Source organism: Camelus dromedarius, chromosome 16, assembly GCF_036321535.1.
Source record: "Camelus dromedarius isolate mCamDro1 chromosome 16, mCamDro1.pat, whole genome shotgun sequence".
NCBI lineage: Eukaryota > Metazoa > Chordata > Mammalia > Artiodactyla > Camelidae > Camelus > Camelus dromedarius.
Window position 1 is genome coordinate 20,346,811 of NC_087451.1, and position 27,898 is coordinate 20,374,708.

At 53.9% G+C, this 27,898-nt stretch overlaps 1 protein-coding gene across 1 annotated transcript in view; it reads left to right on the plus strand.

Moving 5' to 3' along the window:
- The window catches only part of NTN1 (netrin 1), a 163,460-nt gene that overhangs the window by 93,747 nt on the left and 41,815 nt on the right, over window positions 1–27,898 (plus strand). The window contains exons 3-5 of the mRNA XM_064495264.1: window positions 6,816–7,004; window positions 18,137–18,286; window positions 21,489–21,542. Coding sequence (XP_064351334.1) covers window positions 6,816–7,004; window positions 18,137–18,286; window positions 21,489–21,542 — 393 coding nt within the window. The remainder of the gene's footprint in view (window positions 1–6,815; window positions 7,005–18,136; window positions 18,287–21,488; window positions 21,543–27,898) is intronic.

The following is a 27,898-nucleotide window of genomic DNA, read 5'->3' on the forward strand; positions in this document are numbered from 1 at the left end:
GCTTCTCGACTCACAGGCTGGCACGTCGAAGGGGCTCTGTTAATATCTGTTGAATGAAGAAATGAACAAGCAATCATGCAGATGCATGCAGGGTTGTGGGTGTCATTGGTGGCCCCGTCTCATGTCTTGAGGGGCCACGTCTTCCCTCACATGTTCTCTGGGAGTCCCCTGGAGTCCCGCAGAGCATCCTCATTTTACCCGGGCACTGTCTCGCCCAGCATGGACTGTTGACTTTACTTCCAGACAAGCGAGTTGTCCAGTCCTCCTGGCCATTTCTAGGGTGCTTTCCAACAGTGTTTCAGTTTGAAATCAGCCAAGACATGCCGAAAATGATTGCAAGCCCTCAAGCCTTGACTGGAACCAAACGGCTCCTGTGAGATGCTTCTAGTCTCTTACCAGCTGTCCAGTCTCTTTGGCACACCCCGGCTGGTCACTGCTGCATTGTATTGGCCAGCTGATGTCTCCGGTGACAAGCTTTCAGCCTTGTGTTCAGGGGGAAGGGGTAGTCCTTGGAGTGAGGTGACAGTGACAGCAACATTAACCAGACTTTTTCATGCTGGGTACCTCTGAAGACTCTGCGAGGGCAGGGACCCGCTCTGTCCTGCTCACTATTCTATCCCAGCGCCTGGCATTGTGCTTGGAACGTAGTAGGTGCTTAGTAAATATCAGGTGAGTGAATAAATAAATTCGCCAGCTACCACATTTACCTTTAGTAAAATGAAAGCTACAGTCTGGGATTTGTTTTGCAGATTTATCTACATGAGCAATCATTTCTCTTATGCCCAGCTCACCTGTAGACATGAAAGGGTTCAGGGCTCCAGAAATGCTTGGGCCGGTCCTGTCTCAGCCCCTTTTCCAAAAAGAGCCATTTGAGAGCCCAGCTCAGGGTCCCCAGGTGCTGGCAGGAGCCAGGTGTATGGGGAGCGGTGACTGCCCAGCCTCGTCATCTCAGGAGAGGCTGAAAACTGGGCTCAGAGACGACACCACTGAGGGCAGAATACTCAACATTTACAAACAAAGGTCAAAGAATTTCTAAATAAACAGTATACCAAGGAGAGTAACAAAATAATAAATAAAAGGAAATACAAACTATGCCAAACTCTTAAAAATAACTCTCAAATATTTTTGTTATTCTGAACCAATCGTTTAAGAGGTTTCTCCTGAAACCAGATCTCTCCCCATTCCTCCATCACAGATGCCCTGCCATGAACTCTCCCCTTTACCAGGCAGCCGAGGGCTAGGGACATGCATACAGAGCCCAGGAGGGAGCATATGTGGGCCAGTTATTTGGGGCAGTGCAGCTGCAGATACAGAGGACCAGAGTTCCCTGCTGTGCTGCAGAACAGACCTGGGCAACCTGGAAGGGAAGGAGAATGTTAGGAGTAATTCTGTGTGTGGGGACGGTGGGGAGGGCACCGCGTCAAGCCTGGAGCTCTGAGGAAGCCCATCGCTGAAGGACTGTCCTGGTCCATGAGCCCCCCCCCCCCCCAAATCACATGACATCTAGGGGAGCCAAAGCCCGAGTCTCTGAGAGACAGGGCCTGGATACGGCTTAACAAAGTCTGCTAGATTCTTTCTGGGCCTAGGAGAGCCCTGGTGGGATTGAGGGTCAGCACATCAGGTCTTTTGTGAGAGGGTCGACGTCTGTGTCTGGACAGCTTATCAAACCAACAGATGTGGATTCAGTCACCATTGTGTGCAAGAATTTACTCGAGGTCCTGGGAGGAGTCCAAGGCATCCTAGATGTGGGCTCTTCTTAAAGCACTGCAGTCCACATGAGCAGACAGAAGCTAAATCAATGAGTTAAAGCAACAAGAGAACTTTAAAGTAGTGCAAAGCAACAAGAAAAGAAGGTCACAAACGCCACGAGGCTATGTCTTGGTGGAGGGTATCATCCAGGTGGACCGCTCAATCCTCCATCAGTCCTACTTTCCTACCTACCTAACCTAAACGCTCACTTGCGCATTCATCCACCCACCCACCCACTCACCCATGCACTTACCCCTTCATCCAGCCATCATTCATCCACCCACCCACCCACCCACCCACTCATCCATCATCCATTTATCCATCTACTCACCCACCCATCTATCCACCCATCTATCCACCCACCCATCCATCCATCTCTCTTGCTTGCTCATTTTTGCTCCCTCTCTCTCATTTGTATAACAAAATGAGGTCTGCTCTGGGCTGGACGACATAAGGACAAACACTGTCCCTGTCCTCCAGGAACCAACACAGCTGAGCATGTGTCCTGCTTTATCTAAAAGTTTGCTGCCAAGAGCATACATTTGCCCCCTCCCTCTATGAGACTGGGAGCCCCTGGGTAGCTGAGAGGGCATTGTCCATCCCTGTCTCTCTGATGGCCTGTGGCACAGGGCCTGGCATGAAGCCAGAGCACCTAAGTGTGTGTTGATTGAGCCGTTGGGGGTGGTGAGGGGTTGGACAATCTGTGTTGGTGGGAGAGGTTCGAAGAAGCTTAAGGAATGGTGGTAACAGGCATACGTTAAAAGAAGACTTAGAGGACCTTCAGATGGGCGAGGAAAATGGGCCCCCATCTCCTGAGCCCCTTTCCCTGTCAGGCTTCTGGTTGTGGGTCCGGGGGCTCTCTTCCTCCCACCTCCTGCCCTGTGTTATGCCCCTGGGTCTGAAATGCAGCCGCGTGTGATGTGTCCTTGGTGATCCCCATGTGACCGCTGAAGAAAGGTGCAGAGCTTGGGGTCCAGAACAGACCAGCTCTCTCTGGGTGGCTGGGGGACCCCAGGACAGGATGCAGCCTGTGCCGGCTCCTCACACATCATGCTGCCCTCCGCCCTCCCTTCTCCCCTGGGCTGACCCCTCGGTTCTCACAAATCTGCCCTCTCCTTTCCGCCTTGAAATCTGATAATGAAACGAATACCCAATATTTTTGCCTCCAAGAGAGGCAGGAGATAAACAGGAAGGCATCGGGGATTAAGGTGTCTTTCCAAGGAAGGGGCTGGGGACAGCCTGGGAGCTGGGCGACGTCTCTGTTGGGGCCGAGCGATCCAGAGGTGAGCCCCATCGCCCAGTGCATTTTTCCATTTGTGCAGAGAAAATAAAACAAAGAGAAAAGAAAACAAGCTGTAAAATGCTTTGCAGAAGCCTGAGCACGGGCAATCGCCACTGATGTCCCCTGACAGCTCCCAGAGGAGGGCGACAGGGCGGGGGGCGGGGAGCCCTGCCTTTTGATGTTCGGCCTCTGAGCTTTCTTTTGTGTGACCACCTGTTGGGGAAGAAGCTTTGTTGGTGTCAGGTGCCTATGGAAGGGAGACACCAGCCTAAGGTTCCCCTTGGGGTGGAGGTGGGGTGCTGAGCTCCTGGGAGAGAATGGGGGGACAGCTGGAGCTGACTCTACAGAGGTGGACACAGGCTTAGCATCCGCCTCCAAAAGGGACCAGAAGATGCTGCTGCTCCTGAAGCCTGTCCCTTCCTGAGGAAGGGCACCCCACATCCTTCCAGATCCCTGTCCCTGGGCAGGGATGCCAGGCCCTCTGACTTCCGTGTTAGTAGGAACGGTGCAGATTCCAGGTGGTAGTCTAGTCCCAGCTGTTCCTTTCAGGGATGTGGCTCCTTTCCTCTGGGGCAGTGGGCCAGGAGCCAAATGGGCCCCATTTACTACTGGCTCCGTGGTCCTGGGCTGGTAAGTCACTTAACCCCTCGGAGCCACCCAGGGGTGAGTGACTCTGCAGTAACACCGAACTCGCGCATCATTCCCTGTGTTGGTGGGCAGGGCGTGGCTGCAGCTTCTTTCTTTGCACCTGGTTAAACTCTGCCCCAAGGGTCAGAGGTGATGAGGGACACTTGTAAGGCTCTCAGGAGTCATTCTCTGGCCTAATTGGGCTTCCAGATGCTTCTTCCAGACTTCAGGCTTGAGCTGAGGTCTTTTCTCTGGTACCGCACAGAGCACCTCCTCTAAAGCCCTCACCCATCTCTACTTGCAAACTGTGTGTGATTTATGGGGGACTCTAGGAAGAATATTTAAAGAAGCTTATCTTAACATCCGAGAGAAAAATTCAAGAGGCAACAATTTTTTTAATCACAAAAGTAATATGTGAATAAGAAACTGGTAAAATATTTGCAGCTTGTGTGTAAAAAAGACAAATGGTTTTTAATCCACCGTACGTAGGAGAACTAGACAGTGTAAGAAAAAAAAAAGCCCTACCTTATTTGCAAACTGGGCAAATGGCAGGAACAGGCAGCGCACACACAAAGAAAGAAACCTAAATAGAAAAACAAATACGTGGAGAATGTCCACCCTCACTGGTAATCAAAGACATGCAAATTAAAATCGTGTGTGTATGTGTGTTTTCCAGACAAATTGGCAAAGGTTAAAAAAAAAAAAGAATGCTGATACCAAATGCGTATTGTTATTCTTGTCAAGGGTGGGGCGAAATTGGATTTCTCACATCCTGCGGGGGTGGGGAGTGTAAACCGGGACAGCCTTTCTTGAGGGCAATTTGGCAATTGGGATCCCAAGTTAAAAACACCGCAGTTTAACCTAATGAGTCTGCCTTGAGAAATTTACTGAACGCCAGTCATCAGAGCTGAGTGCAAATATGTGTGTTCAGAACTGGTGACCACTGCGTTGTTTGTAATAATGAAAAACTGGACACAAGTTCACCGCCCAACCCTGGGAGGCCCTGCTTTTAACTGCATCAGCTTCTGATTCCTACAAGCCCATTTCCTATATCCGCACTGTGGAGGACTTGATTACCTTTCAAAATTATGAAGAACATTACCTGGCATTAAAAATTGTTCATCATTATGAGGAAATAGGCTAGGAAGCAAGAGGTCCAAGGTTGAACCCCATCTGTAGGGAAGAATTAAATAGCCCCCCAGCTGAGCAAATGTGAATTAAAGCCTGCAAGGGAAGACCCAGTATTAACAGCAGTTGGTGGAAATGTGAGTGCAGTTTTTTTTTCCTTTCTGCTTTTGTTTTTCAAGTGTCTGGTATTACATGTGTATTTCTTTAGCAATTACATAAAATGTGATTTAAATTAAGCTTAACACAAAAGTGGGGGCAAACTGTGTTGGAGAGTGAGCAAGATTAGGCCAGATCGAGGCTGGAGTGATCCCGGAGTTAGAAGCCTCAAGAAGAAGCAGATAGTGTGAGGAGGGCTGTGTGGGGGCTGGGCTGATTCCCCGGGGAACCCAGAGGCCCCTCCCCACCCCTCACTGTGTGGAACCCAGGCTGGCAGGAGGTGCTCATGGGCCTGGAAATGACATGGAAACCAAGATGCAAAGGAGAAGGATGCAGGCAGATGAGGAGGGGGCTTGAGAGCAGAGGGTCCTAGGAGGCAAGGACCAGCATATGCAGAGCCACAGAGGGGCAGGGGAGGGGTCCTCACAGGTGGCAGGCTCTAGAAACTGCAAGAAGTTTGATACAGCTGAAGTGTAAGAGTGAGGGGTGGGGCGAGCAGAGCTGCAAAGGGAGGGAGAGGCAGGACCAGTTTGTTCAGGGCCTGGGAGTCCGTGTTAAATGATGTAGATTTTATTCATTGGGGAGCCACTGAAAGATTTTCAGTTAGTCCCAGACATCCTCAGATAGGTACTTAGAACTCCTGCCCTGGTTACCATGTTGAGAGCTTAGAGGGCTCAGCTCAGGCGACGGAAGGGCTGAGGCCTGACGGAGGGAGAGCAGTGAGTGGGTTTAGAGGAGGCGCTCCTGGGGCCAGGAGGAGACCCCAGAGCAGAAACTGAAAACATGGATTGGGAATCAGGAGCCCAGAGGTGGTCACTGTCATGGAGATGAACGAGGCCTGCCTGGAAGAGCATCCCAGCAGAGGGAAAAGGGTACTGAGTTGAAGGGGTACAGGCAGAGGCAGGCAGGACTGGGCCGGAGGCAGCCCAGGGAGAAGGGTGCTGGGGGCCTGTCCAGAGGACCCCGCGGCCAGGAGCGTGGACCCCCATGCCATGGGAAGTCGCCCAAGTTGATGGTGGGAGGGAAGATGGTGCAGCAGGGCCCTGAGTCCTCCGTGGTGGGAGGATTGGGAGAAGGAGAGTCCAGCCTGGTGGCGGGAGCTCATGGAAGTGAGGAGTGTGCGAAGGCAGAGGTGAGGCTGGGAGCAGATGCACGCGTCTCTCGGGCTGCTATGACAAAACACCCCTGGCCAGGGTGCTTAACTAACACGCCTTTATTTCTCACAATTCTGGAGGCTGGAGTCCAGATCAAGCTGTGGACAGGGTTGGTTTCTTCTGAGGCTTCTCTTCTTGGCGGGCAGATGGCCGCCTCCCTGTGTCCTTATAGTGTCTTTCCTCCCTGAATGTGCACTCCGCTGTCTCTCTATGTATTCAAATTGCCTCCTTATAAAAAGAGGACACGGGTCAGATTGGACTAGGACCCACCCTAATGTCCTGATTTTAATCTAGTCATTTCCTTAAAAACCCCATCTCCAAGGTAGGTCCTCTCCAAGGTATCTCCAACTATAGTCATACCCGGTGGTTCCGGTTAGGGCTTCAGCTTATGAATGGGGGGTCGCTGGGGGCACAGTTCAGCCCTTAACAAGCAGGATTTGGGCACAAGGAAGATGCCCAAGCTTCTGACGTGTGTGATGGGAAGGGGGAGGGGGGCGGGGAGTTTGAAGGAAATGAACCGTCTGCATTTGAGAGGGAAGTGGGCACCTGGCAACGGCTCCGGTACGCTCTGGTGGTCCATCCGTGCTGACGGATGCGAACGCGAGCTCAGGCAAAGCTGCGGGAGGGAAGACTGCCTGGCCGGCGGGCAGTGGGGGCGGGGGAGCTGGGGGGACGGGCCTCCCGCGCCCCTGCCTGACCCCTGTCCCTGCCTCCCGCAGCCTGTAACTGTAACCTGCACGCCCGGCGCTGCCGCTTCAACATGGAGCTCTACAAGCTGTCGGGGCGCAAGAGCGGGGGCGTCTGCCTCAACTGCCGCCACAACACGGCGGGCCGCCACTGCCACTACTGCAAGGAGGGCTACTACCGAGACCTGGGCAAGCCCATCACCCACCGCAAGGCCTGCAAAGGTAGGCGGGGCGGGGCCGCGCGCCGCCCCCTCCTTCTCGCCGCTCTCCCCTGTCCCCCAACTTCCTAGTCCCCACTCGAGATCATCGCACGCGCGCACGCACGCCTCCCGGGTATTTGGAGGTATAAGAGGGAACAAAGGGGCGGTGGAGAAATGGCTCCAGGAGAAGAAAGGAGGTGTGATCCCTGCGAGGGCGCAGGGCGCCCGCCCCACCCCGCCCCCTCCGTCCGCACAGGTGTGCCGCATACCACAGGGCGGGGGTCAGGTTCACCGGGCTTACCGTCGGCACAAAGGGCTCTCTTTCACGAAACCACGCAGACGCATTTCTTTGGATGTGTGCGCACCCGCTCCCCCCTCCAGCCCCACCAACCCTCGCACAGATGCGCCTTCGCAGTGATGTTGGCATCTTCGGGGGCAGGGGCTCAGAAGGAACATTTAATCCACCTGCAAATAGTTTCACTTCTCAGGACAAAAAAATTAAACGAGGGGAGGGTCGTGGGTGGGGAGGGACGACTCTGTTTTCGTTCACTGAAGCAAGCATTAATGTTTTAACTTTATGCAGTTTGTTTTCTCCCAGTAACCAAAATGAGGCAATGGTCAGATGACTCAGAGCAGCTGATGAAATGCCAGGGGATTTAGTGATGTGGGGGGGGGGAGGGGAGAAGGGGCCCCCCCACCCCCACCCTACATTTGCTTTTGGGAATTCCAGGAACCAGGGCTCTCTGGGTCCAAATCTTGGGGCCTAGAGCCAGGGGTTGCTGTGAGCATGGCTTCCCGAGCAGCTGTTTATGTCTGAGGGCTCTTGGGCCACAAGCCAGCATCGATAGGGGCCTAACATGGGCCTGTAAAGACCCTGACATGGAAGAGACCCAAGCCATGGCAGACTTAGGCCCAGATGATGAGCTGCAGGAGAGAAGGCCACCCCTTAGCCTTGGATGAAGCCAAAGTATCATCTTCTTAACAGGAAATCCACCAGATGTTGGGCACTTGTGTGCAGGACCGATTACATAATTCATAGGCCCCAGTGCAAAATGAAAATACGAGGCTTCTTGTTCAGGAATTGCTAAGAATTTCAAAATAGCAATCAGAGCTTCAACCCAGCATGTGGCCTTCTGAGTGTGGGGCCTGTGAAGCCAGCCCTGCTTGTGCAGGACGCTTTTCTCCAAAAAACAGGTTCCCACTCTTTCTCCTTCAGGAGAAATCCCTTGGATTCCAAATCAGCAGCGATGAATAGGGTGGCTCCCAACATAGGAGCAAGCTTTCCTTCCAGATCCGTGGACTTAAGGCTGCCTCTGGTGGTTGCCGAGAGAAATTTAAGCATAAAGGTAGCGGGGCTGTTTCCACCTTAAAACAAACAACTGATCCAGGTGAGAAAACCCCAGGAGACTGATTGGCGACTGAGAAGGTGACCTGGGTGAAGGGACCCAAGAAACGTCTCCAGTGGCAGGAAGGCAAGGGCACCAGGGAAGGAGGGCTTTGGGTATTCAGAGAATATAGTTGGAAGGTAGCCAGTACCTTTGCCTGTGCCTACGTTTGTCCCTTTTCTTCAGAAGAAATTGAAGTCAGAGTCATGTAAACAACTGGTTGCACACAGATTTCTTAGGAATTTGGCCAAGAAATTTTAATCAACAGGGACCACTCAGGTGGGCAGCCCTGTGCCCGTGGAGAAGGTCTGGCTGGACTCTGCCTGAAGGGCAGTGGTCACTTCCTGCTGTGCCAGTTTCTGCTGTTGGAGCAGGAAAGGCATGTCCCCTGGGGAGTCAGGAATGAGCAGGCCCTTGGTCATCTTGTCATCTGCCTCCCTTCCCTTTCCTCTTTTGTTGTGGGGAGGGACAGGGCCTTTCACTGGTTGGAGTGAGATGTCACGAAGCCTCAGGGTCCCGGGAACCTGCAGATCATCCTCTGGGGCTCTGCCACTCTGGTTAAATGGTATGGAGATGCCGACTCCCATCGCTGTTTTCCAGGAGGGACAGATGTAGGCAGACAAGGGTGTGGTCCTGTCTTACTTCAAATGCTGTGGCCAGCCCCCCAGCCCTGGACAGCAGCTGCTTTGGTGGGAACCCTGGGAGAAAAGCTCATGAAGAGGAGAAATACAAGGATGAAATCTGCTCAGAAGAACACCTGCTTAGCCTTCTGGGGAAACATGGCAGGAAAGTGTGGGACTCTCAGAGCCTCCTGATTGGTGAGGAAAGACAGTGTTTCAAGGATCCCGCCTCCTGATTGGTGAGGAAAAGCATTGCTAGAAGGGCCCTGCTTTGTGATTGGTGAGAAAAGACAATGTCTCAAAGATCGGCTCTCTAATTGGTGAGAAGAAGAATATGGCCTGAAAGGTCCTGCCATTTCATTGGTGAAGAAAGCCATCTCTTGAAAGTTCAACTCTTTCCCCTCAGCATTCCTATTCCTGGTGTCACCCCCTTAGGGGATGTGGGAAGTTTGAATCTGCAGTTGTCCCACAGAACACTTCCCATCAAAGGAAGACCATGACGGGAACCGTTCTGTGAGAGTTCAGATGCCAGCAAGGGGATGTGTACCTTTGAGATCTTCAGACAGGGGTCTCTCCATCACCACCCCTTCCTCCCCTTCCCGCCACCTGCCCACAGAGTCCGCTGTCTTGTCTCCCTAGGGCCGGATGGTTTAAGGAAGTGGTTCCTTTTGTGGAAGCGTTTGGTCCCAGCATCTTGATCTCTGATGGTTTGCTCTCAGGGGCTTCCAAAACTGTGTAGGTGAGGAAGCACCCCCGCCATCGAGCCCTCAGATGAAGGCTACCCTGCTTTGCTCTGTTTCAGATGCACTTAATGGGGAACTGGGAGTGCCTCTTGCCTCAAGTTGGCCATTGACCTGAGAGTGCTTGGAAATAGCCATGGGGCCTCTTTACCCCCTGGCTTCCTGGGGCCTGGGATGAGCCCCAGGCTGGGGTGCTGAGGCCACCCATACACTGCTGGTGATTGGCTGACTCCCGATCTTGTTCAGTTGAGAGCAGGGGTGGACCCAGACAAGAACAGCTTGGAGCAAGGGCATTCCATCCCAAACATCATCATGCCGTCCCCCCATTTGGGAAGTTTCATAGCAACACATTTGCTGGGTTCTTTCTCCCCTCCCCTAGTGTAGAACCAGACTGGGGCTGGCAGGGCTGGTGCGTACAAAGGACCGTAATCAACATGCCCAGGGAACAGGCGGCTGCACTCTCCGGCTATTCAGCGCGATTTCACAGCACTGGGAAGGCCTCATTATGGTGCGGACCGTTGTCCTATACAAAGTCAGACTAGATGAATTTCCCCCTTTCTCCGCAGAACGGTGTGTGAATGATACTCGTCTTGGAATCTGTCGAAAGATAGGCGGTTTTGTTTACCATTTGTCTTCTTTATGGACTCGGGGGCTCTTTCTCTTTAGAGCTGTCAGAAGAAGACGTTACCATTTAACCATTTAAGCCATGCCTCCATTTAAACGATATTAATTTATCATCTCCCCAAACCATCTGTGATGGATAAAGACATTCCAGGAGTCTCCCGTGAACCGAATTGTGATGAGAACGAAGACATGACCCACCGCAGCTAGTATCCCCGCTCATCTCACCGAGCGGCTGGTTTCTTTCACTTGTTGCCCTGCCCCCTTCACGGCCACAGTCACCATGGCTGAACGCAGGCCACTAGGAAGGTGCCCGCGTCCTCAGAAGATGCCGGTGGCCGCGGGCAGAAGCCTGCAGTGGTCCTCACTGTCTTCTCCAGGGCGTGCTTGCTGCCCCATCCTCTCCCTGTTTCTTCCAACAGCTCTGCTGAGGGTTGGGGAGGAGGTGAACATCTTGCCACCCCTACACCTCGCTGGGGTCCCTGACCACTCTGTGTGTAGCCAAGGCTGAGAACCCCGGACAGGGGTAGAATAAGACATGGCATGGTGACTTGCTCTTGTGTTGAAAAAGGGAATACTCACAGGTGGCCTAGGATTTATTCTTTAGAGGGGAGAGACTTCTTATCAATAATTTTTGATGTTTTAATGGCTCTTTCAATGAAAACTGAGTGGAGGGGAGAGTGTGTTTAAAACTGTAAAAATTTAAATCTTACTGGTAAGGCTGGGAGCCTCGTGGTACTGAAGTGCCAGTGTCCAGATGAAGGCTGGGATGGGACAGTCATCACTGCTAGAGTGTGTGTGTGTGTGTGTGTGTGTGTATGTGTGTGTGTCTAGGTCTGGCCATTTGAGGGTTTAGTCACAGCACAGCTAGGAATCTGGGGCCCCTGCCCCTTCCTGACCCTAAGGCAGTGTCCTTGCAGCCTATGAAAGCCTAAAATTAGCCTCAGAGATGCCCTTTTGTTTTGTGGGTTCCTCATCACATTTTTTTTTTCCCTGTCATCATCTTGGAGAGGGGGGTGCTTACCGGGAAAAGGGTTGGTTATATTGGGCAGGAAGGAACTCAGAGGCTGGAGCAGCTCCCAGCTTAGAAGGGAGAGACCACAACCCAGGGAGTCCAATCAAGGCCAGCACCCACTGGGAGAGAGACGGTCAGAGGAGAGAAACCCCACATGGAAGAGCTCAGCTCCAGCTGTGGCCTGTGTTGGTGCAGCCTTCCCAGTTCCCTGCGGAACGTGGGGGTCAGAATCCTGATCTCCAGATTTGCTCCAGGCTAAAAGCTCAGAGAATGTCCTGCAAGTCACAGACCTCCCTGGATCCCAGTCTCCTCATCTATGAAATCGTATTCAGATTTCTGGTCTCTGAGTCCTTTCCAGCTTTGACATTCCACACTCCACTGCTCTTTTTAAAAAGTCATAGGGGAAAAAAAAAAAACCCCACAATGTATGGGTCTCTAATACAATAGGGCAGTGTCTTCTATCAGTGAAGTTTGTGACCCAGGAACTAGGAAAAGCTGGCAGAGTCAGGAAATCATGTGGAGGTGGTTTTGTCCCAAGATCTTGACAGATGAAGAGAGTTGACTGTCCTGTGACTTGGCTCCCGCGGTGCCCTGCTCTGAACCAGGATCTTTCTGGCCCAGCCCCCTATCTCATTCCCCTGGGCACCCCCGGTCAGTTTCTTCACCTCCCTAGATGTCAGTCCCCTCGCCTCTGAAGCCCACTCTCATCCGATTCCGCACGGACGTTCTTGGAAGTTCCCCAGGGCTCCCTGGTCCCAGCAGAAAAGCCTCCTGATTCTTGTGCTCCCCCAGTTAACAGGGGTGTCTTACTAGGCAAATAGCTTTTGCTACCAGGAGAGCAGCAGGTGGACCCCAGACCCAGGCTTGGGTTGAGGGGCTTTTAAAAGCATGGAACGTGGAGTTATTGAGACCAGGGTTCCAGTTCCACCCCCAAGGCAAGGTACTTACTCTTCAGTACCTCAGTTTTCCCATCTGAAAAGGGGGGTGATAATAGTCCCTCGTCCCTCCCAGGGTTCTGGTATAGATTAAACGAGAGGATATAGAGGAGGTCCCTGGCACAGGGCACACACGCCACACAGGTAAGCGGAGAAGAGCAGGAGGACCCGAGCCCGCGGCTGCTGCCAGCACGCGCATGCCCGGGGTCATCCCTTCTGGCTCCCCATGGCCTTCAGTGAGCACGGTGCACAGGAGAACCGGCCCCTCTCACTGGAGGGCTCAGCTGTAGTGTGGATTTTGAGGCCGATTCCCACAGCACTGGGTCGGGCCCCGGAGATTTGCCCTAATGCCGTTGCACATTCTTGATAAAGGATTTACGTGCTTTGGGAGCAAAAAATGACAAACAAGTGGGACCACAGAGATGACTGGCCAGCACCTGCTGGCGGAGGCCCTGAGCGGAGAGGCGGGGACCGGCTGTGTGCATCCAGAGGTGGTTCTGAAAGTGCCACTGAGGAAGACCCACAGCCTCTGAGGGGCTCCTGATGGACCAGGGGCTGAAAGGCAGGTGGGAGGCCTTGGCTGGTCCTCACTGTCCATCACCCAGATGACCCAGCACCTCCCTCACTGCATTGTCCAGCCCCTGCCCACCTGCCCGGCTTGTGCATGCAGATAGCACACACGCGCACGTGCACACGCACACACACGCCCACACTCTGGGAACCATCTGTAGGACCTGTGCCTTTCGCCTTCGCTGTTAATCAGGTGCACGAAGGCTATAGTTAACTAGATCACAGAGGGTCAAATAACCCAGCCTGGGATTACGGGGCTCCCCCCTTTCCACTTCCTGCTGTCTGCACCTTGATCCGAAAGCAGCAGGGGAAAGGAGAGGTAGTGCAACTTGAAACATTTATACTTTTGTGCCTCTTTAGCAGCCGCTGGGAGGAAGAAAAGCAGAGCCGTGGAGGAGGTGGGACACAGACAGCTGAGATGCAGTTTGTGGCTTGTCTGTGGATTTAAGCTATCCTCGCTGCCTCGTTAGAGTGGAGAATTTAGGAGTGGGCAGTGTCCGTGGTCAAGGTCTCCAGTGATGGAGGATAGGAGGGACTCCTACTTGCCCCTCCTGCTTTCCTCCAGATCCACAGGGTGCACGAAGTGATCTCTTCTCCCTGGAGAAGGTGGCCGATTGACCCTGGGTTTGAGCGCTGATTCAGTGTTTAGGGTGCACCTGCTCCCTGCGGGAACTGGGGTTGCAGTGGTGACCAGGACAGATGTGGTCCCCCAGAGCTTGTGTTCTGGAGGGAGGTTAATGATAAACAAAGAGGAAAAAGTAAGCAGAAGATCATGACAGATTGTGGGGAGTTACATGGAGTAAATAAACAGGATAGAAAGAGTGGGTGTAACTGGTGGGGAGGCAGGGGAGCCACTCTCCGAGGCGGCCAGGGAGGACCTCTCTGAGGACGGGATGGACCTTTGAGATGAGACCTGGGGTGTGAGCAGCAAAGAGCCATGGGGGAGCTGAGGGAGGAGCAGTACCAGTGCTGGAAGCAGCAAAGGGCTGGTGGGCTCTCCATCAGAAGGGAGGGCAGAGTCGCTCTTGGGAGAACGGGGAGGAGGGGGCCCGCATTCCAAGCGCACCGGAGGGCTAGGGAGAGGAGATACTGGAGTGATGGCTTCCCTTACCTTGTAAGAAGCTCTGGCCACATATCTGACCATGGACTTGAATCCAGGACATGTAGAGGACTCTCAAAACTCAAGATTTAGACAACCAAACACTCAATTAGAAATGGGCAGAACATTTGAACAGATACTTAGCAAAGACACAGGGATGGCAAATAAATACCCAAACCATCATTAGTTCTTAGGGAAACGCCCATCAAAACCACAGCCAGATGCCACTACCCACCCATTATGGCACGGAAAATAAAAGGCACTGGAGAGGGTGTGTAGTAGCTGGAACTCTCATACATGGCTAGGGAGTTCAGAATGGCCCAGCCGCTCTGGAACACAGTTTGGCAGTTTCTTATAAAGTTAAGTATAGACCTGCCATCAGAGCCAGCAATCCCTCCCCCAGGTATTTATCCCAGAGAAATGAAATCCATGTTCACACCAAAAACCTTAGCCTGCTGAGCTGGAAGCCACTGTAGTGTGAGTGTAGACTTCTGTCCTTAGAGATGAGCCACCTGAGGCTCAGGGAGAGCAAGGCACTAATCCAGGGTCACACAGCACTACTGGCAGGGCAGGGTCAGACCTGGGTCTCCTGATGCCCATTCCTGTGTCCTGAGCTGTCCATTCCCAGCTGATGACCCAGAGCAAGGACAGTCGGGGTTCTCCTCTGCACTGGGAGGCCCTCCAGCCCACGTGTTCGTGAGAAAGCTAATTTGGCCACCTTCTCAGGGCCCTGGGCCTCTGCCTGGTCTCGCCTTCCTCTTTATGGAAAAACCCTCCAGTAGATTGTTTGTCAGGACCAGGTGCTGCCTGCTGCGTGCAGACGGATGGGTGACCTGCCATGGAAGGGACTGACCTCTGAAAGGGGGCAGACTTCCAGGGAAACAAGAGTCACCGAACCGGCTTCCTGTGGCAGAAGGCGTTCTGACCCAGACCTTGTTCTCAGAAGAATCAAGGAGGCTCTTGCTTTGTCCCCTTCTCCAGACCCCCCGCCAAGTAAAAGCCCTCGGCTTGCCTCCCATCCACATGCTCCCAGCTCAGCCCAAACCACACCCCCCACTCCCCTGCCCACTGTGTGCACGCATGTGCGTGTTAGTAGGGATCTGTGTGCGTTTCTGTGTGCTGGGTGTGTTTCAGAGTTGTGAGGCGACAGCGGGATCCCTTTGGCTTTCTCTCCTGAAGGACCAGGGCCCGAGGCCTCCTCTGTAACTGTCGGGCGGCACAGACTCCCTTCCTGCGACATTGCCAGCCAGGTTTTCTTGTCCAAGGCCATTGAGGACCCATTGTGGGCTGTTGTCATCCATCAGTTTCCCCCATGCCTTGAAGCTCACCCTCCTTTGCACAGAGGGTATCATGGGCTTTCCGTACTCATGGGCTTTTGGGAAAAATCCTTACTTTGGGGCCATTTTACTCAGAATTGAGAATGAGTGAGAGCAGGGCAAGTCTCTTTGTGAAGGACTGCATTCGGCTGCACATAAGAGAAATTCCACCTGGCCTTGGCTTCAACAGGTGAATGTGTACTTCTCCTTGCATTCCAGGGAGGGTGAGGGCCCTCGGTAATGCCTGCAGAGACCAGGCCATTCCAGCCCCCGGCACGGCTGTCCCTTCCTGCAGTTTTCTTGTCCAGTCCGGGCTCTGCTCTGTACGGTCATGCTAACCTCCAGGCTGGGGTGAGGACCAGAGGGGACGATGTATGAGAGTGTGGATGTGCAAAGGTGCTCACAGGTGCCCGGGTGGTGGTGCTGTGCTGCAGGCGTGCTCCACCTCTGGGGATGGTCCCACCGCCCTGGAGGTGACCGGAGCAGCCTCCTGAGGCCCCCTGCCCTCTGGGACCCTGATGGCTTCTCTTCCTGAAACAGTGGTTCGTGTGGAAGCACAGTCAGCCTGCTGCCTCTGTGAGATCAGGCGAAAGGGCCAGTTGGTTAGTCTTCACAGAATCTGGGGAGAAGGATTTGAAACCATGTAGCAAAGCAGCCTCTCCTTTAATCACAGGATATGTCTGCTCCATGAAGGAGACATGCTGCCCGGCCATCACCAAGAATGGCCCTCCGCTCTGCCGACCTCAGCTGGCACCCAGCTCCTTCCCGGGAGCGCGCCAGCCCGGGCCACAGAGGGGTCTCCAGCTTTGAGGGGCTGCCCGTGTGGGTGATGCTCACTGCTCCCCCCAGATTCTTCTCTGGGCTGGCTCCTGCCTCGGTAAAGATGACCGGGCCTGTGGGTAACTTGGCTCTGACCCTCCAGTGACCAAGCAACCTTCGGTGACCTTCCAGCCAAGTCCAAGGCCCAGAAGTTACTGGCACACAGCTGTGTTCCATCAGCATGGAGGGGAGGACGTCTTGGCATGGATTTTAGGATTACCAGCAGGCTTGCAAAGCAGGCCAAGGGAGGTCAGCTGGCAGGAGCCTCGGGAGTCCACATCCGCCTGGTGCCTTCGCCCGCGTCAGGGGCTCGGGACACCGGGGTCCGGCGCTTTGGCCCTCTGCTTTCATGAGGCCAGCTCAGAGATGCTGTCCGTATCTCATCACCCTTCCCATCACAGGGACAGAGCCAAGAGGTCAGAGGGAAAGGTCGTCGGTCATCTCCAACCATCCCCTCCTCACCTCATCATCCACAACGAGCATCAGGACTGAGTAAGAAAAAGAAGAAAAACAGCAAATGAACTTGAATTTGTAGATTGAAGACAAGTTTCTAACAAAAGGATCCACTGCTCTTTACCGGGGCAAGATTGGGACAGCTTCTCATCCTCCCCCAGGCCTGTGTCCCCCACCCCTCTAACCTGATGCGGAGCCCCGTGGCCAGGACCCCCCACTCCCAGAGTTTCCGGAAGCTCTCACAAGTCCGGACGCAACTTTGACAAACAATTCCTCACATTCCTCTCCTTTCTGTCCTCCTCCCTCCCGCTGCCTGGTTCTCTTCACTGCCCCTGGGCCGAGGTGGCTGGCAGAGGCCGCATCTTCACCCGCAGCCTGGTGCCCCCGTGCTGAGCCGTGCTGGCTGGGGAGGCGTTAATCTGGCGCTTTGGGGAGCTCTGTGCTCAATTCTTTTCTTGAGTATTTTTTCCCCGCTTGGAATAGAAACACAGAGAGGCTTGGCACCAAGTGACATTGCCGCAGGTGGCCCTCCTGCGGATGACTCTGCACCCTCTCCAGGCTTCCCTGGGGAGGGGGAGGGGGAGTGAGGGGGGATGGCCCCAGGGGAAGGGGGACAGGCAGAAGGATGGCCTCCTTCATCCTGCCTCCCATTCCCCACCTGCACTCTTGAGTCTACTGCCTAGGTCCACGGAGACAGGTGACCTGTATCTGCAGGTCCAGGGGGGCAGGTGGCCTGTATCTGCGTGTACTGCAGCTCTCACTGAAGCATCGGGGAGTTGGCCGGCATTTTGGTCCTCCTGGGTTGCTATAGCAAAACACCAGAGACTGGAAGGCTCAGACAGCAGGCATTTCTCACAGTTCCAGAGGCGGAGGAGTCCAGGATCACGGTGCCTGCGGACTTAGTGTCTGGTGGAGATTGCTGCCTGGTTTGCAGACAGCTGCCTTCTTGCTGTGGCTTGCGGAGAGTGCTCTTTCTCCCTTCCTCTTTGCATAGGGGCACTCCCAGCTTGGCCATTCCCTTCCTGCAAGGCCCCGGGGGGTTGCTTCACCTCCCTGCATCTCAGACTGCCTGGCTGCAAAGCAGGGCGGGTGGACAGAGCAGCCTGGGAGCAGCAGCCCGGGAGGGGTCACACCTCCTTGGTGACTCCCTCTGACCTGGCAAACCCCAGGGCTCCATCAGGCCCCAAACCCCAAACACCCAGAGGGTCACAAGGAAGCCTGGGGGCCAGGAGCTGGCTGCGGGCAGAGGAGCAAGAAGGCACAAACTAGCCTGTCAAGGGCGGGTGTACCCCCACTTCTGACTCCTGCACTCGTGGGCTGTGTAGGCTTCCTCCTGGGGGGTTTCGGAAGGGCTCCCCCACTTCTCTCTCCTGCTGCCCAAACAGTCCATTCAAGCTGTCCCTTCTGATTTTCATTCCCTATTTCCAGGTAGGCATGTGGTCAGTCATCAGACCTTCTGGAACGTGTGTGGGCTTGGCCCCCCAGCCCTGCTCTTCCCCTGGGGCGGGGTCTTCTGGGTGGGGAGAGGGTGTGCTCTGGCCGCTTCCACCCTCTGACCCCCCTGTTGTATGTTCTCCACAGCCTGCGACTGTCACCCCGTGGGCGCCGCTGGCAAGACCTGCAACCAAACCACGGGCCAGTGTCCCTGCAAGGACGGTGTGACCGGCATCACCTGCAACCGCTGTGCCAAGGGCTACCAGCAGAGCCGCTCCCCCATCGCCCCCTGCATAAGTATGCGAGAGCGCCCTCTTTCTCGGGGCTGGGCTTGGGCATGGAGTCGGGGGTGGGAGGCGACCCTTTCGGGAGGCTGGTCGCTGATACCCAGTGGGAGTAGCACTCAGTGGATCTCTGCTCAGTGGGGCCCCATATGAGACCCGCACACCTGAGACCCTGAAGATGGAGTCTCCTGCTCTCGGGGGAAAGCAAGCCCCTCTCCTCAGTTCAGGTCCTGTTCCCATGTTCCACCTTGACCCTGGGCCGGCGGAGAGGAGGGGAGAGTCTGGACCAGGGGCTTCCATCGCTGCTGCAGGAATTCCAGGATGCACCTACCCCTGGCAGATTCAGAACAGAAATGACGGACACCACAAGGCCTTTGAGGGAAGCCAGGCAGGGTCCCCATGCACGACATCCACAGCCCTTAAGAAGGATGGTGGCGCCCCTGAGGGCCCAGAGGCCCCGTCAGGCCAGCTGACAGCCCCTAAGTTGCTGGAACTTGGTGGGAGGGGTGAGCATGATGGCAAGGGTCGCTCAGGGGTTTAATACAACTGGTAGGATCGCACAGGTGCAGAGGCTCAGCCCTGGGTGGAAGTCAAGCCTGTTCGGGAGTTGGTCCCTGGCCCCGTTGATTCCTGGTACAGGGCTGACTTGCACCCAGAAGGGAGGACGGAAGAAGGAGCGAATCCCAGCCTACCAGGCCGACCCCAGGGGCCAAGGCTACCTCTCGAGAGCAGGGCTTAGCACAGTCTGCCCGGGGATTGGGCCTATGGCCTGTTTTTGTGTGACCTGGTGGTTTTTTAAAAACCTTTTTTAAAAGATTGAAACAAAAATTAAAAGACTAATAATTTATGACATGTGAAAGTGATATGAAATGAAAAGTTCCGTGTCCATAAATAAAGTTTTGTGGGACACAGCCGTGCCTGCTTGTTCTCGCTGCTGCCCTGGCAGAATCGAGTAGTTACAACACAGACCACATGAACTGCAGGGCCTGAAACGGCCACTCGCTGGCTCTTTGCAGGAGAAGTCGGCCGACCCCGGTTTTAGGCTTTTCAGCATCTCATTGTTCTGGGTGGGCACTGGCTTCTCTGGTCACGGATGAGGGACTTGGAACAACCTGAGGCAGAAGCAGGAGGCTGGGGGCCCCTCAGCCCTGCAGCAACTTGGGGTCCTTGGAGCAGCCCCCACAGACCTTGCAGGGAATCCCTCCACACTGGGTGGGAGCCTTAGGCCCGCAGCCCTGGACCCGCCCCCGTTGGGTGTGGCCTCACGTTGACACTGGGCTGTGTGATTCCAGCAGCCCTTCTAACCAGTCTGTCCATCAGGCGGTGTTTCCGTGGTGGCAGGGGTTCAGTAACAGCGGATAACCCAAATCTGGGTCTTGGGAAATTGAGCATGTATCCCTCTGGGGAAGAGCAAGCTGAAATGATTTTAATGGCGTCTAATTATCAGGGTCTCACAGCTTTCAAAAATCCTTCTTTTCCGTCCATCCAAAGAGCTGCAACGTGAACATTTTTAGAAAACTTTTAGGAACTCAGCACCGCCATCGGGGCTTCTGAAAACGAGTGGGAAACAGACGGGCTCTCCCTTTTAAAGGGAGTCAGGAGCTGTTGGGTTTCCCAGAAATGGCTGGAACCAGCATTTCAAATCCTCAAGGGCAAAGTCCTTGAAATGGAGCTGAGGTTTCAGAATCGGAGACAGAAGCCCTGGGAGACGGGCACTCTGGCTTTCCGACACGTTCTCCACCTTCCCTCTTCCCCTCGCGAAGGGCAGACTGGTGCTGGGAGCCGGCGTTCCTGCCAACAGCTTGAAGACCTGGGTCTCCATCCTGGGGTTTCTGAGACCTCTTCCTGCCGGCTCCTGACTAGAGACGCCCAGACAGTGCCTCGAACGCTTTGTTTCGTCGCAGCTCTGGGAGCCACGGGTCCCCCTGCTCACACGCCAGTGGGCCTCCATGGCCGTTGGCCCCAGCCCCATTCCTGGACTCGCAGGACTAGGCTGGGCCTTCTGAATGGTCCCTCTGGAATGTTCCTGCGGGGACCAGGTAGCTCACAAGGGATCAGAGTGGGCCTGGCATGAGGCCTGGCTTCTTAATGAGCTACTGTGACAGGGCACCTGTGGCTTGTTGTCACTGATAAAATCACCCAAGAGCAAGATCTGACCCCGAATTGAGGGCTGGGTCCTCTGCCCGTTCCTTCTGAAGGCTCAGAGGCTGGCTTCTGCAGGTGACCCTCAAGTTTGATCACAGGCCTGAGTATTCCATCTTGACCCACCAAGCCTTAGGTCCCAGCTGATCTAGAATCGGGGGTTCCAAGGGATGTCTTACCCCTAACAGATGGTGGCCAGAATCATTGGGTTCGTGGAGGCCTCTGTGACCCCCTGTTCACATGGTCACTCACCGGGGGAGGTGAGTCCCTGGCCCTCAGGGACTTTCGGTCCGTGATTGGCCCCATCTAGAAGGAGGAAGCCAGAGCCGTGAAGCCTGGGTCTTTCCCAGAGGCTGGCTGAACCTCCTCACCTTTTCTGAGCACAGGATCAGAGCCAGGAGCTCGTAGGAACTGGTTACCATTCTTGGTAGAAGAGGGAGCCCTCATGGATATTGGTATCAGCTCTGAGGACCCCCTTGCTCCTCTCCAGATCGGCCTGTGGAACGATAAAAGCACATGCTTCCTTTCGGGCCCTTCGGTCTTCCGTATTGTCAGTCTGTTCTGCCTACCGAGAAAGTGCCTTCGCTCGTGAGATGTGAGATGTGAGCCCATGGGAACCTGGGCTGGGGATGCAGACCCCTCTCTGCACCTGTGAGACACCTCCCAGCCCCCTCACATGCCACCCCTGCCATGGAACCCTTCCCTTCCAGTCAAGGTCAGACTGGGCCACGCAGTCCCACTGTGATAAGCAGGGGGCCCGGGGAGCTGCCTCTCTGCCCAGGGGCTTCATCAAGTCGATGACACTCAGACAGCAGAGTGGGCAAAGGTCCTGCCTTCTCACTCCCGTCCCTGCCAGGTGGAGAGACGGCTTCCAGAGGAGAACAGGCTGTATGCCCAGGCCCCCATGCCGACTTCCGCTCCTCCCTGACCGTCCTCTCCTGGGACCAAGGAGTGGGATGGGGAGGGAGGGCCCAGAAGGGTTGGGAGGAGTCTGTGCTGTGCTGTTCTTCTCTAAGGTCAAAAAGAATGTGTTCTTAACATTTCCTCTTCCTCCCATCCTGAACCTCACAAAGAGATCCCCGTGGCACCGCCAACCACTGCAGCCAGCAGCGTGGAGGAGCCCGAAGGTAGGCTTTTCCCCTTTGCTGCTTTTTCTTTGCCCTGGGGTGGCGCGGGAACGGGGGAGGGAAGGTTAAAGGGGCCAGACTCCTCTGAACCACCATTGGGGTGCTGGTCTGTGTGAGTGGTACCCCTGGGCTGGATTGAGGAGGATGGAGACATAGGCATTTTTTTTCTGCCACATCCCTTCCGAGAATAAAAGAGGGGGGTTTATTGGTGCCTAAGGCTAGCCTCTCTCCCAAGCCTGGGACCCTCCAGGTCACGCTCCTGCTGCTCAGCCAGTTGAGGGTGAGAAACTCCTTCCAGCCCAGTGCCATCCAAGCCAGGCGCCGGTAATTCCTTCCTGGGGCTGCAGAGAAGGAAGGAAATGGGTGGTGGGGATGAAAAAGGCATTCTTGAACACCGGGGTCCACAAACAGACCCCAGGGGGACCTGTGAACCCAGACAGGAAGAGGCTCACCCCTCCCCATCCCTCACCTCTCACTGAAATGGAGAACATTATAGAGGTGGGCCACCAACCACAGCGGGGTCAGCAGCACTGGTGATCTGCCAGTGGCAGAAATCACAGCCATTTTCACGTTAGCATTGGTGTAGATGTCATGAAATATTGTTTATGCTCGATATTGCTTCAAAAGGGTGGAAATTACCAGACCCACTGCTAGATCCTGATTTATAATCATTAATAAAGAAACACATACATTATGTAACTGTATAATAAATCTGGGTTTTTGAAAATACTGGGGTAAGTGTAGTTCAGTATTATTAGTTTCCTTTGTAGTCCTATGGATTTTATTTCTGCATTGAAAAATATGACTGTGAGAAGGGGCCCATGGACGTCGCCAGTCCTTGGTACAAGAAAGGTCACCCAGCCCTGGCTTTGGGCACAGAGAGGGCCTGGAGCCTGGCTGGAGGGGACACCAGGTGGAGAGCAGCCAGGCGTGTACCCAGCGCCCTGGGCCTGGGGTCATATGCGGCTTCTGTGTGCTGGTACTTGGAGTGGCAGTGAGAATGGTGGGGTTGGGGGCAGAAATAACGACAGTGGGGTCCCTCAGGGACATTGGTGTCAGCTCTGGGGCCCCCTTTCCTCCTCTCCAGATGGGCCTGTGGAGGGGGTTCTTGTGTACCCATGTGGTCACCTGAATACTTTAGAATAGACTGTTTAGTATTTTCGTGCACTGGGAACTTGAAGTTGCTTATGCAGTTAATAAACAGCCCTCGAATAGGGAAGACAATTTCAGGGAGCACCGGAGGCCACACCAGAGAAAACCAACAATACTTTGGTCTTGGGTTGTTGGGTAGAGTCTTCAGTCCCCTTTGGTTGGGCCGCAGGGGACACTTACAGGAGAGAGAGCACTGGGAAGGGGTCAGAGGCAGCAGCATCATGGGTGAAGAAGGTCTTTCTGTAAAAACACAGTTCAAAGGAACATCCCCAGTTAGTTCAGTTCTCGGGTAGAGCAATTTTGAAGCGACAAGACACTTCCATTAAATGGAGTCTCGATTCCTGTTTCCTTGTTGTGCAGAGATGCATCCGAACTCACCAGAACAAGCTCTTCAGGCAGGCTGATTACGCAGCTCATCCACGGTCAAGGCAGAGTTTCACGATCTCTCGTCTCCCCTTTTTCTGGTCCTTTCAAACTTGACTTTAGGTTTCTCCCAGTGGTTTTTGACTTTTTCTTTCCAAATTAGAAATAGGCAAATGGGGAAAAAAAAATAGAGCAGAAGAAAAAAACAGCTCATGAGTTTTCTGTACGGGCCACAAGAAGCTGACATAAAGTGCAGTGATCTCCGCTCAAGCAGGCAGAAGATTCCTGGGCAACTAATGAACGCTTGTAGCGTCTTCCTTTGGAAAGTCTACCAATTCTTAGTTAACTCTTGTGACTCTTTTGGATTTTGTTCCTTTTTATTTCCTTTCTTCTGAACCTTTAAAAACAGCATTTAAATGGAAGCAGACAGTAAATGAACACCCTTATAAAGCGCTTTCTTCACAGAGGGGCTAAGTGAGCAGGTGTGATGCTGGTTGGGATGCTGTATCCTTGGCCAGACCCTTTGTGACCTTCCCTGGGTCTCTGGATGTCCAGGATCTCTGATGCTCTCTGCGGAGAACTTGGGCTGTGCCCAGATAGTGAGCGCTGGACCCAGGGGCTGCCACCACAAAGACGCCCTGACTGCCTCGTCTCAGCAGGAGGGATGTTGTGGGCAGGAGGCCAGGGTTCCCCCTGGGAAGTGGGGCCTGGGAGCTCAGTACTTCCAAGCTTGTCGATTCTTGCAGTGTTTGAATAGGGAAGGCCTCTGTGCCGGGCTGCCTGAGAATAGCTTGTTTACTTTTGCCTGTGGAACGGAGGAGAATTAATAAATGGAGAATTTGTCCTGAAAGCTGATGGACGTAACCTCACCCTGAACCCACCCCCTTGAAGGGCCAGCTCAATCCAGGAATGCTGTCCACCTGCTCGCTCAGCTGGCTGGTACCCGTCTTGGGACAGGGAGGCAAGGAACGCTGTTAGGCCCGTGGGTGGTCTAGGGCTGAGGGGCCCAGAAGGCAATGGGCCGGGAAGGAGACACCTGGTAGAGGAAAGATGGCCATGTCCCAGGTTTCAGTTGAGTCCCTGGGACATGCCCCACCAAGTGTGGGTCCTTGGCTTCACGCAGGAAAGAATTCAAGAGTGAGCCACCATTGAGTAAAGGTAGATTTATTCAGAGAGATACATATGCCATAGACAAGAGTGTGGGCTGTTTCAGAAGGCAAGGGAAAGGCCAGGAGGTGTGGGGGCTGGATACTCAGTTTAAAGTAAAAGTAGATACACTCTCCACAGACAGAGGGCGGTCCGTCTCAGAAGAGAGAGCGGCTATGAGGTATGGGGGTTATTAGTTTTTAATGGGCTCGGGAGCTTCATATGCTAATAAGTGGGAGGATCATTCCAACTGCTTTTGGGGAAAGGGTGGGGATTCCCAGGAGTTGGGCCACTGCCCACTTTTTGACCTTTTGTGGTTAACATCTGAAGTGTCATGGTGCCTGTGGGAGTGCCATTTACCATGTTAGTATATTACAATGAGTGGATAATGAGGTTCAAGGTCTGCTGGGAATGGAATCTACTGCCACTTAGTGTTAACTGCTGTATCATTCCTTGAATGGCTGTGCCCTGCCCTCTTCCTTCCTGTCTCACACCCACTCCAAACCCACCTACTTATGGTTGTAGAGACCCCCACCCCACCTTCCCTTGCCCTGCATCAGCTCCAGAGTTGATCTGCATATTGTTTGATTTGTGGAGGCCACTTGGTTCAGTGGAAGGAGCACTGTTTTGGAGTTGGGAGATCTGGAATTGATTCTCCACTGGATGTGAGGCCTTGGACAGAGCAAAGGCTTCTCTTTTCTGCCTCCCTGAAAGATGAAGGGGTGGGCCCAAAGGTCCTGGAGCCCTCCCCACCCTGCTTCTCATGGCAGGAATGAACTTCTGCTGAGCTTTCTTCCTCCTCAGAAATGCCCGGTTGCTCCCCTCCCCTCTGGTGATCAGCTTCTCCCACAGGCGTTGCAGTTCCCGTGGGCAAATAGTTAACACCTGGCTGGGGTGAGGCTTGATTTGTAGCATTTGCGCTATCCATGGTGTCAAGGGGCCCCTAGAGCCCACGTGCGCCTCCCCCGGAAGTGGAGTGAGCGTGCCCGGAAGTGGGGTGGAGACGCCGGAAGTGGGGTGGAGACGCAGAACGCAGAAAAGCCAGAGGGAGGCGGGGCCGCCTCTCAGCTGGGCGAGAAGCTGCGGACTTCCGAGTGGTCTCCTGGGTTAGAAGGGGGCACGGCTGTTCTCGAGTGGAAGCTGGACCCAGGATGGAGGTACGAGAGCCTCTAGCCGACTCCCGGGCTCCCCAACCCCTTCACCTGGGTCTCGGACCCTCCCTCTGGTCTGGTTGCCCTCGCCTTGTCTGGGACCCCCGCGTGGGGCCCCGCTGCCTCCGCCGACTACGCCAGCCGCCCAGCCTGGGGGTCGGTGTGGCTTCCGAGGCCTCCTGGCAGCCCTTCTGGGGAGCCGGGCAGCTGAACCGTTGCAGGCAGTGCCCCACTCAGGTGCTTCCAGGGGTGGGGTGGGTGTGGGCTTAGAGATGTCACATCTGGAGGCCTCGCCTCACCTCCATACTGTCAGGGAAGAAAATTGGGTTTTTATAGACTTGCCGCTGGATAAGCTTGGATTAGTCTCCTTTTAGACTTTGGTTTTCCAAGGTAGGGAGTAGGTTGGGTAAGTAGTGGAAGCGAGCTGATAAGACTTGAATGCTGTGTTGGCCGAGTGTGGGGGGCGGGGAGGGGCACTGAATTGGGCGTTCTGCCTGACCTTGCTTCCTCCTGTGTGAAACCGGCTAATGATAACCCTGCCTCCAGCGGTTGTTGTGGGGATTAAACGAGATGGTCTGAGTAAAGCCTTTGATTCAGCGGCGGACTTATCGTAAGTGCTTAGAAAAAAACCAGTGGAACACCCTGGAAAATCCAAACAGCACGGTGTATGGAAGGGTTGAGCTGACTAAATTCTCCCAGTGCTTTACCAGGAACGTGGGTTTGCATGAGGACAAGTGTGGAGAGTCAGCCGGGGGAAGGCTCTTGAGAAGACCTGGGTGGGGAACAGGTGGGGCTGCCCAGGGCCGGGGGCAGCTGAGGAAACTGCGAGGTGGCTGCTTCACAGACTATAAGACCCTGTTAAAGTCTGGAAATTGATTAAAGGTCAAGAGCTTGACCTCACAATAGCCAAAAGGTGGGGAACAGCCCAGATGACCACGGGTGGCAGAATGGATAATCTCAGTGTGGCATATCCACCCCATGGAACACTGTGCAGCCAGAAAAAGGAATGCAGTACTGACACATGCTACAACCTCGGCAAACCTTGAAAATCTTATGCTAAGTGAATGAAGCTGGATACAAAAGACCACATGGTATATAATTCCATTTATATGAAATATCTGGAGTAAGCAAATCCAGAGACAAACTGGTGGTTGCTGTGGACTGGGAGGAGGAAGGAATGGGGAGTGACTGATGGGTACAGGCCTTCCTTCTGCGGTGACAGAAAAATTCTGCAACTAGGGAGTGGTGATGGGTAACACTGTTAATATACTTAATGTCACTGAATTATGTGTTTAAAAATGGTTAAAATGGTAAATGTTATGTGTATTTTATCAGTTAAAAAAGGTCGAGTGCTTGTGGTCAGAGTGCAAGAGTGCAGTGAATCTGGTTTGGAGTGGGCTGAGTGGAGACTAGGAGCCTCGGGGACAGGGCACTGGGGCAGCAATGGGGGACATGCTTTCCTTCCTGACCCCTTGCTCACTGGAACACTTACGGGACTGGGAGGGTCTCTCAGCACCTCCTTACTTGGTCTCCAAGCAGAAATAGGTCAGCCAGCATGGGGGAAATGGGCATCCCCTGATGCCTTCTAGACGTACAGCTGTGGCCATTTTGCCTAATATTGTATAGAAAAGGTCTGGCACACAGCCTGCATCCTCTTCCTCTTAGTCATCTGAGAAGGATGTGGTTCCCTGGGTTCCAGGTAAGGGAGCCATTGTTACTCCTGATATAAGAGAAAGGGACCTGTAGGTCCGTAGAGGGAATGCTGGTAGGAGCTCGGACCGCTGACCGTGGTTACTTGTAAGCAGCTCATGCCACTGGTAAGAGGGAGTTGTGTTAACTGACTGAGGACCTGGTTTTCAGAGGGTGGTGTGAAACAGGATGTTTGGCTGTCCAGGATCAGCTGCTGAGGTGAATGACCATCAGATAAGTATTCTTCTGAGAAAAGATGGGACCAGACCCATGAGTAAAGATAGATTCTGGCTAAATGAAGAAGGAAACAACGTTTATATAATGCTTACTCTGTGCTAGGTGCTCTTCCCACGTATTAGCCATTTAATCATCTCTTCCACCCATGTGAGGCAAGTACTGTTATTACCCCATTTTACATAGGAGAAACTGAGGCACAGAGGTTAGTAAGCTAAGATTCCAGCCGACGTCTGCTGGCCTCAGAGCCTGTAAGTGGCATTGACCGTCTATCATTCTGTCGCTCAGTAGTCATACTGGTTAGCCAATTTAGGATAATTCAAAAACTACGCACACACACACCTGATTGTGTGGTAACATTCTACTAAGACAAACTTATGTGTCTCCAGGGGACCTGAAACCAAGGTAGAAATGGAGGTACAGCCAGTTCAAAGCCACTGTCCTCCACAGGGGCCAGTTAACGTGACCCTTGGGAGTGTGGTTGGTTAGTGTGGGGCGCTGGCATGGCTGAGGCCATAGGTTCTGGACTTGGGAGAAGCAGTTAGCAGTGACCTGTCCCTTTGGTCACAAGGCAGCTGAGGGAGACAAGGCACATAAATCAGCTTATATCTTAAAATAGGT